Source organism: Megalops cyprinoides, chromosome 24 (assembly GCF_013368585.1).
Source record: "Megalops cyprinoides isolate fMegCyp1 chromosome 24, fMegCyp1.pri, whole genome shotgun sequence".
NCBI lineage: Eukaryota > Metazoa > Chordata > Actinopteri > Elopiformes > Megalopidae > Megalops > Megalops cyprinoides.
In genome coordinates, this window is record NC_050606.1 from 5,534,762 (window position 1) to 5,548,889 (window position 14,128).

Sequence of the window (14,128 nt, forward strand, 5' to 3'; positions counted from 1 at the left end):
TAGGCCTGATTGTATTGAGTCTCTCAGATTACATAACCAATATATCACGGTGATAGCATTGTATGCATATGTTGTAAAGTAAACTTTATAATGACATGTATTGAAAAATATACTCTACAATGCAGAATGTCTGTATAAATGTTATGTATATTAAGGTAGTAAGAGCTGTTTCAATGCATATTGTATCTTGTTTGATGTTAAAAAAAAAAGCATTTCTTTAATTTTGGACTTCATAAGTCATCACAGGTTGGTATATGTTAGTACTCTGTCAGGGCAATCGTGATTTTTTGATTTTTTGTCATTTTTGGAATATGGATGCACATTCACGTGGTTATCACCGAATTCATCAGAATGGAAGTGAAACCATGCATCATACATGACGAGAGAAAAGGGCGCACACAGTTTCTGGCTTTGGCAATGCAACAGATGTCTGCCCGGGGAAAGAGAATGCAGATAATTGGATGTGCTGGATGAGACCCGACTTGAGTGGATGAGCCTCTTGTTACCAGGCTAAAATTGCAAAGTACACGGGATTGTCATTGACCTCACAGACACGGATTATAAGGCACACATGATCACACGCAAAAGCACATACTGTGCATCGTTTACAGTAATAAGTACTCCTGCAATCTGATGTACTCCAGGACCTGGATCTAGATAGATGGACAGAACATCAGAGCTGGTGTGCTTCCGTGTCCCTGGATAACTGGTTCCCCTGTTCATTGCCAGATTATCTCAGCCTAGTCAAATGTAATATTCTAGCCTCAATATCTGTTAAATTACTGCTGTCTTTGTCCAACAGCATAATCGGTGAGAATGGTCCCAAAATGCAGGAATTTAAACATTTGCTGGTCATGCTGAATTTGCCAGAACTGCATGGACTTTGGTTCAGGCACCTCTCTGGTCATTCCCAAAAAGGCTCTAATTATCAGCTTTACTGCTCTGACAGCCTAAATGAGGTCGTCTGTCAGCCGTGTGCAGAACTGCTCAATAAGCACACACACCTCAGATTGTATTATTACACACAGTTATCTGGGGGTGGCAATAAATATTTGCAGTCCTGAATTCTGTAGTTGTCTCAGTTTCTCTGAGCAGGAAGTGGAGTAGTTAATTACATGCAGCGCAAGTTTCATAACTGGGACTTTTGACAGTGTTTTTTCCCTTCTCAGTTACCTTAGATTGAACTACCTCTATCATATCAGCTGCAGTCAGAAACCTTCACCCACTCACTGAATTCATTATCTCCAGGGTGGTGATTTTGGGGATCTAGGCTATTGCCTGTTTCTCTGGGTGGCCGTTTGGAGCATTTTTTTTCTTGTTGCAGCATTACCCTGTCTGGAAAAATTCAGGGGGATTTCTAAATTGTTTATCTGCCTTCCAGAGGGTTCCCTCTGACTGTTAATATTCCACTACATTACATTACATTCATTTAGCAGAGGATCTTACCCAGAGTGACTTCCAGCACAAAAGAACAGAACTGCATCCATTCAAGCTGGATGAGCAACAGTATCAGACCAGGCTAACAACACTCCCAAAAGCCTAAGGATAAAGCCTTCATTTGCAATTACTTTGTGATGAAAGCACAGAATGCCCAGCATACACAGAGACAGCCATTTTGATTACTCATATAAGGTATTATTACACAAATGTGGTAATATAGCATGTTCACATATGTCTATAAACACTGGACAGCCAGAGGTCTTACAGACTTGTTAATAGGTCAAAAGATGGTAAATGGCAAATGGGCTGCATTTATATAGCGCTTTTTCTACTCATTTGAGTACTCAAAGCGCTTTACAGTTATATGCCTCACATCTACCTACCAGTGGCAGAGGCTGCTATACAGGCTTACCAACTGGCCACTGGGAGCTGCTGGGGGTTCAGTGTCTTGCTCAAGGACACTTCGACACTCTGCCAGGATGAGCCAGATTCGAACCAGGGACCTTCTAATCCCCAGTCGACTGCTCTATCTCCTGAGCCACTGTCACCCCCACATCAAAGAGCAAAAGCTGCAACATTTTACATTACATTTCCTAGAATAATCAATGCAGGTGGCGATGAGGAACTATGAAGTCTGATCTGCTAAGCATACATCTGTACCTTTGAATCTGTGATAATCCCAGTTCTGACTGCAGCCAAACTGATGTCAAATGATCTATGCACATATGTACAGTATGCATTGTTTTTTCCATAAAAGGTATTGTAGAGGTGTGCATTCAATGGCCTATGACAGGTCTCACCTCTCTTATGTTCTCAATCATACCCTCCCAAAACAGGAATCGAAAATGAAAAAAAAAACAATGTGTGGATATGTCATGGATATATCATGCCCTTCCCCTAGGCAATCGGGGAAGGTTTAGTATCGCTGCCCTCTAGTGGACAATGTGAGAAATATCCGATCACACAAAGCTTTGCTCTGTACTCACAAGCAAGGTTTTGTGTTCTCTACTTATCGCACTGTATGTTTCAAAAGCGTAGTGTTCACAGACAAAAGAACATATGTACTCTCATGGCTAAAAACAAATGAAACCGTGAGCTCCACATCAAATCAAATCAAATCAGTTTCTGTTTTCTATCAATACCTGAAGATTGGAAACTACAACATCAGGTTTAACATCCAATGAGATGAATACAACTACTACACACACATACTACTGCCACGGCTACTACTATTTAACAACAACAATAACAATAATAATAATAATAATAATTATTATTATTATTATAAAAGCCTCATAAAGAGGAGGATGAAGTTGCAAATAGTTTCTCTCATGATGTAACCGGCATTATGAGGACCGTAGCGATAGGCTTTCTCTTTTTTTTCGGAAGTACAAATTTTGTCTTCAGATATGTCGGATTTCCACCCTTGCTGAATCCATATACAGTAGCTTGGCTCATGAGCCAAGATTTTATGACGCCGAGCTTGTGCGCAGTCCAGAAGGGGAGTGTTGTTACATGCGGCGCTGTTGGGGGTTCGGAAGCGTAGAGCGCAGGCGCTGTGAGGAGAGGTATGGTTGAAAACGGACAGCTATGCCGCGGAGTACAGGAACCAAACAGTAGCTGCCAAATGTGACTGATCTCAACATCGAACCTGCAACCGCCGAAACAGTATCGACTGCGGACAAAAGAAAGAAGGAGAGAGAGGAGGAGGACAGAAATTTATGCGGCGAACCTCGCGACATCGTATCCTCGGGATATCGGTTACATCCCTCTCCTCCTCGACGAAAACTCGCCTGGGCAGCGATACCATTCTCTTGACCAATGTTTTTCTCCATCTGAAACACGGGGGATTTATATATCAATTTTAGTTTTGTTTTGTTGACTTTTTTTGTAAATAAAAAAACAATAAAGGGGTCATTATGATTCTGTTAACATTCCATAATAGAAGACATTTGAATAGCTTTTATCCAGGGGTGTTGTGCTTGCAGTTTTTGCTGTGGATATTATGTGCCGTGTGTGGAGAGGAGCAGCCGTTCAGCGTGGAGGTAAGACGGAGGATGATGCTCGGATCGGCCATTCTCGCTCAAATGAAGTAAAACTCGTGTATTTTTTTTCCAGTGTGCTTGCCTGAAGACAGACATCCATGTTCTTGTGCATGCAAACAGGGTTATGCCGACTGAGTTTTCCTCTGATGCAAAAGCCGAATGACCTCCCCACTTCTGAATAATGCACCAACAGTGGTGTAACTACGACTAATTCTAACACGAGGCTTTTTCTGTGCCGTTTGCGGTATAGCTAAAATAATTAGCGGCACGTATTGATTCAAAATAACAAGTATTGCATGTGTTGTAATCCAAATGATTGGATGGCTTTTCACTCACTCTTGTAAGACTTAGAATCTTATACTGTCAGTATTTCCCTTCTGTTCTATTACATTTAACCGGCAATCGTGTTAGGTTGTAAATGAACTGCTCCGTTCTGTCTTCTCCGATATAACAGCACGCTCACGTTGGCATGTCTGTGAATAAGTCTTCATTGTTGGACTGTATTAGTTACACTTACTGTACCCCTACTGTAAACGTGTTATAACATCAGTGTGCTTCGGAAACGTGTCTGATCTTGGTTATTTGAATTGCCTTTTGCGTTGTGTGTCTGTGTGTATAAACTGTGAGGTCATGGAGTTTATAACGAAGATGAAACCTCCGTGTTGCAAACTGTGCCCTGTTATATTTTACACTTAACTGAGTATACAGCATTGCACCATGCAGGTTTAGTTAAATGTTGTGGTGAAACCAAACCTTGTAATGGTGGTGACAGCATTCCTCGGTAACCCTGGAGGTAGCCTTATCTGGAGCATATTTGCACTGGGACTCGTGGCGCGACGCATGTCACATTGTAATGCAGAAGTAAAAGAGTAATGGTTAGAGCACTAGGCTCCGGTGCTGGGGCTAGCAACCTCATGGGCGGGACTGAGGAGCTTGGCTCCCGAGTGTGGGTAATTTACTGGATTTGATTCAGTGTCTTAACCCGTTTATGCACCAGGCTGAACTTAACAGCCTACTGCGAGGTACGTAAGCAACGTGAAATGACAAAAGCAAGAGACGCGAGTGGCCCTTAACAGGGTCCCCAGCTAAGCTAATACGCGATGCGAAGGCAAGTCGTAAATGAAGTGGGCAACTGCTGTGCAAACCACTCAATAAATGCATTCTCCAGCCTAATTGAGCAATTAGCGATATTGCCATTTACTTATTCATGGCCGCGCTTTGAAGGCAGTATTTCATTTTGCGCAGATTGAGTTGGATAGATCACGCAGTTAGAGACAGTCCGTTGCCTCTGTCTGGGAATAACTTGGTTTTCGCCCCGGGCTCTCGGATGCCACAGAAACGCATTACTGTAATGACAGATGGCGGTCCTGCCCTCATTTAAGACTTAGGGTGACACAAAACTTCCGATGCACAGAGGGACTCGCTGCCGTAGCCATAAGGCTCTGTAAAAAGCTGCATATTAGTACACTGAGTGAAATGTATGCAGAAACTAATGATACACACACACACACACACACACATACAGAAACACATGGTCATACACACACACACATATACACATACACAAATTCTCTCTCTCTCTCTCTCTCTCTCTCTCTCTCTCTCTCACACACACACACACACACACATATACACATACACATGCTCTCTCTCTCTCTCTCACACACACACACACGCTAGTATGATGTTTCCAGGTACACAGGGTCCAGACTCTGCTGTAAGCACCGGACCCGCATCAGCTTTGTGACAGACAGAAACCAGAGCCACGTGAAACCAGATACCGCTGACACCCCAGCTGATGGTATACGTTTTCCCCGTCATTTATTTTTGAATTAACCAACGGCCGCCTGCGTCGGGAGAGTGTCGGCCGTGTCCGTGCGGGCAGAGAGACCGGGGCTGCCACCAGCTCGGCCCGACGCACGCCAACTGTCCCCAGGCCGTCGAGTGTCACGTGTGGCGGTGCTCGGGTTACCTGGGGTATCACGTTGACAGGCAGCACCATGAAAAGGGATGCCGCTCGCTCTCTGCTGTTACCTCATTACCAACATCACTGTCTCCTTCATTGCATCAGCACCCCATGTGGTCATGCAGAGCCGGACGGCTGTGTTTGGTGGTGCGTGCACTGCGCTCTGTACGTTTTGGGGTTGATTCTCAGGTGGGGGTGGGGGGGGGGGGGGCAGGCGCCTCTGTTGTACCTAATGTATGAGCTAGGTATTATTTTACCCTTATTCAACCAGTGAACACCCCACAGGAAGAGATCACAGATGGAGTAAGATGTGCAACGCCAGACATCATCAATTTTATGTGTCTGGATAAGCTACTGGCAAATGCCCCTTTTCTGCCTAGCTAATAAACTATGTAAATTCATGCATCTTTGCCTTTTTTTTTTAATGGATTTTTTTTTTTTTTTGCGTCAGGTTTGTTTTCATGTTGTTTTGCCAATAAATGTCATCATCGCAAAGCCAGGATTCTATAGCAGTGTGACACAGATGGTGGGAAAAAAAGAGGAACACATCACCACATGAGCATGCTTCCCACCCTATGGACAGACTCCTCACCATATGGCCATACTTTTGTGATCTGGCCGTGAGTCACGCTGTCAACGTGAGCTAACATATCGAATGCATAGGAACGGCCCGTCAGGTGGTGTGGAGCAGGCCTGGCTTCCTTTCGCCGGATGCCGAGGGGAGGAGTACTTAAGGCAGACTGGTTTGTTTTCCCCCTCCCGCCTCACCCCTTGCCCCCGTGCTGGCTGACCGGGACAGGCCCCTACTGTTTGTAACCACCCCATCCCCCCCACCCCCCACCCCCCCAGTGTCCTCACGTTACTGTAGCGTGTTAGCACGTTAGCGTTCCTGCAGCAGTGTGGGGCCATTGTTAGCACGCCAAGTACCCTTTTTTTTCCCCGTGCCTTTTCCCTTCCAAGTGTCTCCGCCGAGGGACGTCAAAGCTCACAGGAACAAATGAACTCAGGCGACACAAAAAAAAAAAAAAGAAGAAAGAGAGAGAGAGAAAAAAAAAAGTGGCGCTCGGGTCCTGCCAGGCGCAGCGGAGAGCAGGGATTTAGCTCGGCACCGCCGCGGCTCGCTGTGACGGCGAAAAGGGCCGCGCCAGCTGGTTAGCACAGCGACAGCTGCGGGCAGAGCAGCCGCCCCGCGGCTCCGCTGGCCGCGATTGGCTGACTCAGGCGGCGACCCCCCGGGTGAAGTTGGCCGGGATTGGGTGAGTCAGACGACGACCTTTGGCTAAAGCCCACTGCGCTGCTGCTCTCTTGTGTCGCTGAGGGGAGCTGGGGGATGATGGGATGTCTCCTCTCATCCAAATAACAGGGGGCCCCTAAAGGGATGGGTGGCGGGGAGGAATGGGGGGGGGGGGGGTTGAGAGAACCCTGGCCAGTGATTGGAGGAGAGGCTGAGGTCGTGACCTGCCGAAAGACAGCAGGCTTCTGTTTTGTTTTTTTTCATTGCTGTTGTTGTTTTTTTTAATCAGCATGTGGGCATCATCTCTGTGCGCGCCCGCCCGGCCCTCGCACTCACACTCACAGTCCAGGGGATGTGATCTTCGCCTTATCTGTGAGGGAACGCCGCTCCTCACTGTGTGAAAAAGGAAACGCGCCGATAGCTCGGCGAACAGCATTAATAATGCACAGTTCTTCAGTGGCCCTGTCCGTCTGTCAGCCAGCTACCCCTTTGATCATATTGCTATGAGTGAGAACCAGTGTCATGCAGTTGTATAAGGCTCATGTTCTGTTTTTGTTTAGAGGCTGTATAATTATTACATTGCAGTATGGCAAACAAATACACACACACACACACACACACACACACACACAAACATACTCGAATGCTGTTTGTGTTTGCCAGAACGGATACATTCAGTAGCCGAAACTGCTGTTTGTCTTCCCGGTCAGGGGTACGGTCCACCACAGTGACCTGAATGTGAATCAGTCCATTAGGAATGGCAGCAGCGTTCGCATCCGGTCGGCCTGTCAGCCTTACCACCGACAGCACATCAGAGATCCAGCTGCATTAAGCAGTCAGCTGTGCTACTCCCTCCTTGCTGTCGGTGTGAAAGAGAACACGGCTCCGCACCTTAGCTGCAAAGCCCGGCTTTTTTCTGAATGGGAAGAGGTGTAGCAGCATCAGATCCGAGAGGGCGGTGCCTTCGATCTCTTTTGTGTGTGCGTGTGTGTGTGTGAGCGAGAGAGAGAGAGTGAAAGAGAGAGTGAATGGGCTTGCAGAACTGCATAGGGACTCTTGTATTTTCCCCTTTGTCATTCGGCCCTTGGACAGCTGCATGTTAGCATACTCCTGTTATTAAAGCCACGCCAGTTGGATGAGCGCACCCCAGCGAAGCAGTGTTTATGTTAGCGGTGTGCCGTTTCTCATCTAACCCTCCCAACAGGAGATGACAGAGAAGGCGGTGACAGGTAATCTCCCGCCGCACTGAGCGCGCGCGCGGGAGAGAGAAAGAGTGTGCACGCGCGCGTGCAGGCCCTCGCCCTTCACGGTCAACGGGTTCAAACCAGGACGCGCCAGAAGGAGCCGTTGCATGACTCTTCTAATCAGGCCTGGCTGCGAAACTCGGACGAGCTTCCGCAGTGAAGCGGGGAGTCGAAACAGGGGCCAGGCGGGCGGGCCCTCGGTGCGTAAATATGACAGCAGGACAGCATTTGTCGACTCGAGCACCTCGCGAGACCGGTGGCCGCGGCCCTGCAGCTCCTTTTTTTTGCGAGCATAACAATAGACGACTTCTCCGAATGCCGCCGAGCGCTCGTGTTTCCCTCGCAGACCCAGACCGCAAAAGCCAGGCTGAATAATTGAAACCTGGTGCAGGCACACCGGCCAATGGATATGCACGAGAGAGAGACAGGGGCCAACAGCGGCCTCTTTCCTAATTACTTTTAAATGAATAGGGCCTCTGTTTATTTATTCTTTCCCACCCAGGCTAGTGAGGTAACGTCCAAGCAACATTAAAGCAACATTGTGCTCCATGCTAACTGGAGCCTCTCCTTTGGAGTATTGGCGATGATGCCGCGCAAAGATTCCAAGCCCCCAGACCCAAATGCCGAAATCTCACGTAGGCCTCACTAGAGTGAGAGGACCTTTTTTGAGGGGGGTGGGGAGGGGAGGGGTCTTTTTCCTGTTTTGAAATGGTTAAATATAAAGAAGGGTGCCTAATAAGTGGTTTTACCACTGATCCAGCACTGACCGTTCTGATCTCTTCTACAGACGCAAGATTGGCTAGCCGTATGATCTTTAATGCAGATTTGGGATTGACTGGCCTCTGTAATCTCTAAGGCAGGATTGATGGAGTGTTATGATCTTTAATGCAGACCCCGGGTTTGACTCGCTCTTATGATCTGCGCTTTTTTTTTTGGCCCTTCGGGAGAACAGTGTTCTCTCCTCCGCCTGTTTGCAGGCAAGGAATAACTGAACATTTTTTTACTGCTGTGCTGTGTCAATCTCTGTGAGACTGTTTGTTTCATACGAACTCATATGCCAAAACTTGTTTAATATAATAAATGACCTAGCACTGCTCCCCCCAAGAAAAGAAGGCTGGAGGTTTCTGTTCATTAGGAGGTAGAGATTTGACTTCAGCACACACATATTGACATCTACCTCACATTACTCCACCAGCAAAGAGCGATGACAGAGACTTCAGGCTGAGATAAGGGGAGGTTTTAGATAAACCTTCTTGGATGAATGCTGTGTTTCTGTATTCTCTAGAAAGAAAGGATCAGGTTGGTAGCCGCAGAGCATGTGGTGACCAAAGCGTCGGTTTCGTAATGTCTGAGGAGATGCCCACACAACCTTGGTTCTGATTGTTGCGTGGTTAACACAGCGTGGTTTGTTTTTGCTTCAGTTTCCAGGTCTGAAGTAAGGAATTTTTGAGCTCATTTCTTTCTCTCCGTGAAAAAGCAAGCGCTTGTAGGCACTTCAACCTCAAACGAAACCAGCAAATGAAGCATCATGAAGCATCATGAAGCAGTCTAGGATGGTTTGATGGGCTCAACTGATAGCTTGTTCACATTCAAACTACAGATTATTAATACACAGAAATACATACATAGAAATTCTGCCTGTACCATTGCTTGAAGCCAGAAGTGTTCTGATTGGCTAGCTCATTCTTGAAGGGGTGCGGTTTTAAAAAAAAGAACATCCGTAGTCAATACAGAAGCACAGACAGAGCCAGAGCCTCCTGTTACCGATCCCTAAATTCCTGTACGGAGGATGGAAGGAACATTGGAGCTGAATATCTGGTCATGATAGAATGTCTGCGTTAGAATGCCTCTGTGACGCAAGAGGAACATTTGGAGAGGGCGAGGCAATCCGTTGCCATGGCGACCCTGGCAGCACCTCCCGCTGAATTAGTCAAATCTAGCAGCGAGATCTCCTGGAGATTCAGTGAGCTGAGAGGGCAGGGGTAACACGTGAAGGGCGCTAATCGGGCAGTGCCTCTGACACACACACACACACACACACAAACACAACCTCACATACTGATGCCCTCATAAACACTACCCTTTCAACAGAGCTGTAACGATTCTCAGCAGTCACTGTGAGTGTGCCTTTGCCATTCAGTGGCACTCTTGTCAGCTATTATACTACAGCTAGGAACGTGGTCATTTGATACGGCACCTATTCTCTGAGCCACTCTTCCAATTTGACGTCCACTCCACCCTCTGTCCCACAATGCTGCTCTCCGTATTGGGAGAGTTTTGCTTCTTTATCCCCGATATTCAGTGGTGACCCGGAGCAAAAGAGGCTGACAGCCCACCGTTGTCACTGGAGAGCATGCTGTCACTACTGTTAACAAGTCTCTCCGTGTTGCCATGGACACGGCACTGAGAAGGTCCTCAGAGATAATAAAGTATTCACAGTGGGGGCTTCGCCGTAATTTTTCCTCAAGGCCAATTAGACCATTTCGCTCGTTAACGGTTTGACCCCCCCTCCCCCCTCCCCCCTCCCCCCTCCCCTACAGTCTGATTTGGACTGAGGCTTTAACATGGCGGTTCATTAGCCCGAAGTCAGGCAGATACAAGCTCAGCGATGCCCCTGCCAGGCCTGCTCCAGTGTGCACATCTTGGTAGGAACCCGTTCAGGTTAACATAAAACATTGCTTTCAGGAAGTCCCGCGCCCTTTCTGAGTGGGTCTGTGTGTGTCAGCCATGTTGCTTCTCAGGCAACGCAAAGGTACGCCCAATAAATCATCCCATCTTGCTCGCAAATGAGGCCTGACACGGGTGGCTTTTTTGGGGGGGGGGGGTGGGAAAGAACACCCAATATGTGTAGGAAACACAACCCAAAACAACCCTCCCCTCTCCTCTACTCATATTCCTCATCTATTACCTGTCATCGATGCCAGCGGTATCTGCACATGCCCATCGTCTTTTTCCTTTTTTTGCCAGCGTAATTAAATTTTTAAATATGCAGTCACTTTATTTTTGGCACTTGTGCCCCTGAGACCAAAGAGCGGGGCAAGGACTCTCCTCTGAACACCCCTTTGTGGCACGCCGCTTAGCTCCCGGTGGTGGGCGTTTGGTAATCTGTGTATTAATGTTGTGTGGGTGTGCTGCTTCTCTCCCGCCCAGGCCTCTCGTAACGAGGGCCTTACAGCACGGCATGAAAGGCTCATCTCTACTCAAGTGGAGGAATAGAAATGGCAACACTTGAGAGAGGACATGGCTCTGAGCAGCTTGTGTTGTGAGTGTGTGTGTGTGTGTATATATATATGTGTGTTTGTACATTGTGTATCACTGTATATGTGTATTTTTGTGTTAGAGGTTGTTGAATGTGTTCGTGCCTCTGTGTAAGTGGGTTTTTGTAAGTGTGTGTATGTGTGTGTGTGTTTAGTCAGAGTATGATAGTAAGTATGTGTAAATATATGAGCACGTGTGCAATAGCTTTGAGCCTCTTTGAGCCATGAGTGTCATTCAGATGGCAACTCCAGAGAGGTCATGTGTGTTTTTCTCTGTCTCAGATGCATTCTGTAAATCTGTTTTTTTTTTTATTGTGACGGCTGTCATTTTGAGGGGACGTGAGGGAAGCTCTGTCTCTGTGCCCCAGTGGACCATGATAGAACAGAATCTCAGTGCAGACACCCCAGCCCATGGGCCTACCCAGAATTCCCTGAGACCAGGCAGGAAGCACCACCTACATCACACCCCGGACCAAAAAAATCCAGCACAAAAATACAGCTTCTCGCGTAGTGTCTTGGCTATTTGGGGCAGTGCTGTCACGTTGCTGCAATGGCAGCGCTGTCATGGCAACGCTGCGATGACATCACGTGTAAATTTGGCAGTTGGCGCAGCCAGCTGCCCCAAGGCCAGCCCGCATGCAGCGCCTCTGCGAATGCACAGCTGCATCTACCTTGTGCATCCTTTAGCACAGGAAAAAAAAAAGCCAAGTCAGCTGTTTGCGTGCTGTTATTAGAAAGGAGAAATGCACAGAATCCAGGAGAATGGAGTTTATTTGGCCATGTGACTGTTTTGGGACATTTGCAATATTTTTTTGTGCTGATTCTGAGGGACATAAATTTTTAACGCCGTGTACGATTTTGATTTATGCTTGTGAGGATTGTTTTGAGCGTTCCGTAATAGCTGTAACAGCGTCTGCATCCCGTGTGGATACGGACACCTTTTTATTTTTTACCCTCCCGCAGTATTTGCCTACAAGTTCAGAGTGAGAAAATAAAACCCGGGGAAAAGTGTCGACGTGTTGCGCGTTTCCATACGAGCGTGTGAGAATGGGGATTTCTGTCCACGTCAGTAGGTGTAAAAATTGTGGTGTTTGTTCTTCAACCTGCTGTAGTGATGCGCTCGCAACACGGGGAGATTAGATATCACAGGAGTGAAAGGGAAAAGACATTTCACTGTCAGTCATGTCACCAGTGATGGAAGTGTGTCATTTGTGTGGAGTTCTTTTATATGGAATTCAAGTGGAAAATGACAAAATAGAATATGTCCCTATGAGCTTCTAACTTCACGTTGAGAAAGTTGTCAGTTATCTGCTCATCAAATACCGTGCAACAAGTTCAGTTGAAAATTTTGTGAAAATGGTTGTGTGTGTGTGTGTGTGTGTGTGTGTGTACAGGTGTGTGAGTCTGTATGTGTTTGCGTGTTTGCATTCGTCCATCTGTATACCCATAAGTGTGCATGTGTGGTTTTGTGTGGCTGTGTGGTCATGTGTGGACGTGTGTGGCCGCGTGTGGCCGCGTGGCTGTGTGTGGTCATGTGTGGTAGTGTGTGGTAGTGTGTGGCTGTGTGTGGTTGTGTGTTTGTTGCGTGTGTGTGGTCATGTGTGGACGTGTGTGGCCGCGTGGCTGTGTGTGGCTGTGTGTGGTCGCGTGTGGTCGCGTGTGTGCGGTCGCGTGCGGGTGGTTCCGTGTGGTCACGTGTATCTGTGGGACAGAAGCACACCCCGGCCTTCCTTCCCCTCTGTGACAGTCCCCTCTCTCCCCAGGCCTGGCTACAGCGGTACGGCTACCTGCCCCCGACTGACCACCGCATGTCCGTGCTGCGCTCCGCCCAGACCATGCAGGCCGCTATCTCTGCCATGCAGCGCCGCTACGGTCTCAACGTCACCGGGACGCTGGACAGGAGGACGATAGAGTGAGTACCGTCTCCCCGCACCCCCAGTATCCTGATCACTGTGTCTCTGCTGCGCTGCCCGAACAACCTGGACTCACAGACTCACGGTCACCTTGTGGGACGTCGACGGTCCCAGCATGTGAATGACCGCAGACTGACCGGAGTGTGACGGTCACGTTGGTGTGCCAGTGGTGTAGTGGCGTGTGTCACTTACACATTGTCTGAAGTTTATTTCAACAGTTTTAAGACAGAAATCATTTGAGTCTTTTTCACTTCATTAATGAAGATTACTTTGGAAACACACCCAAAATGAGAAGAATTGCTGGTGTTCGTCGGCCCCTAATATATTGCTATGATCAAAGTTAATCAGTCAGTTTTAGCCAAGCAGCCTTGAAAACGATAAGTCACCAGCTCTAAGACGTTATGTCTGGGTGTGAATCAAACATTGAATATATTTGCTTTCTCCTGTATTTGATGTTTAATTTCCTCAACGATCTAACACTGTCTCCCTGAAAGATCTTAATCGTTGCTATTTTTTTTTTCCTTTTTGCCTCTGTATATTGATGTAGTGATATCACACTGAGGTGAGACCTTGTCTTTTATTATGTGTGTTCATAGCTGTAAAAACAGAGCTGTAGAAATTAATCTCTCTCCCTGCTGGATCTTTGACCCCATTTACAATATGCTGTTGTAGCAGTGTAAGAATGTTGGGTGTTAGCTTGGATATAACAGGACAGGCCTTCGTGGGTATACGTTGTATTGTAGTTGTAGTTGCAGTGGTTGTAATATTGGCTTTTGTGTTGGTGGTGTTATCCTTACCCCATGTTCTGTTTGAATTAGAAACAGTACCACATTTTATTCTCTAAGCCTGAGGTGCCCAAACATTTTTATATCCCACTAAACTTCCACCATTGCCCTGTGTACCCACAAAAACAAACAGAAAAATGAATCTTTGAGGCTGGTGGCCAAATAATGTGCATGTGAAAATTGTGTTACATGTGCGTGTTTTCAATGTGCTTGTGGGAGTACAAGCAGCTGCGAAACTTTGACT

At 47.1% G+C, this 14,128-nt stretch overlaps 1 protein-coding gene across 2 annotated transcripts in view; it reads left to right on the forward strand.

Moving 5' to 3' along the window:
* The first annotated feature begins 2,975 nt into the window (after window positions 1-2,975).
* LOC118771198 (matrix metalloproteinase-16-like) overlaps window positions 2,976-14,128 on the forward strand; it is a 40,114-nt gene continuing 28,961 nt past the window's right edge. The window contains exons 1-3 of one of the 2 annotated variants that reach the window (XM_036519107.1): window positions 2,976-3,485; window positions 12,950-13,098; window positions 13,647-13,661. In XM_036519107.1, coding sequence (XP_036375000.1) covers window positions 3,360-3,485; window positions 12,950-13,098; window positions 13,647-13,661 — 290 coding nt within the window. In that variant the 5' untranslated portion in view covers window positions 2,976-3,359. The remainder of the gene's footprint in view (window positions 3,486-12,949; window positions 13,099-13,646; window positions 13,662-14,128) is intronic. The other variant, XM_036519108.1, reaches the window with a different exon arrangement.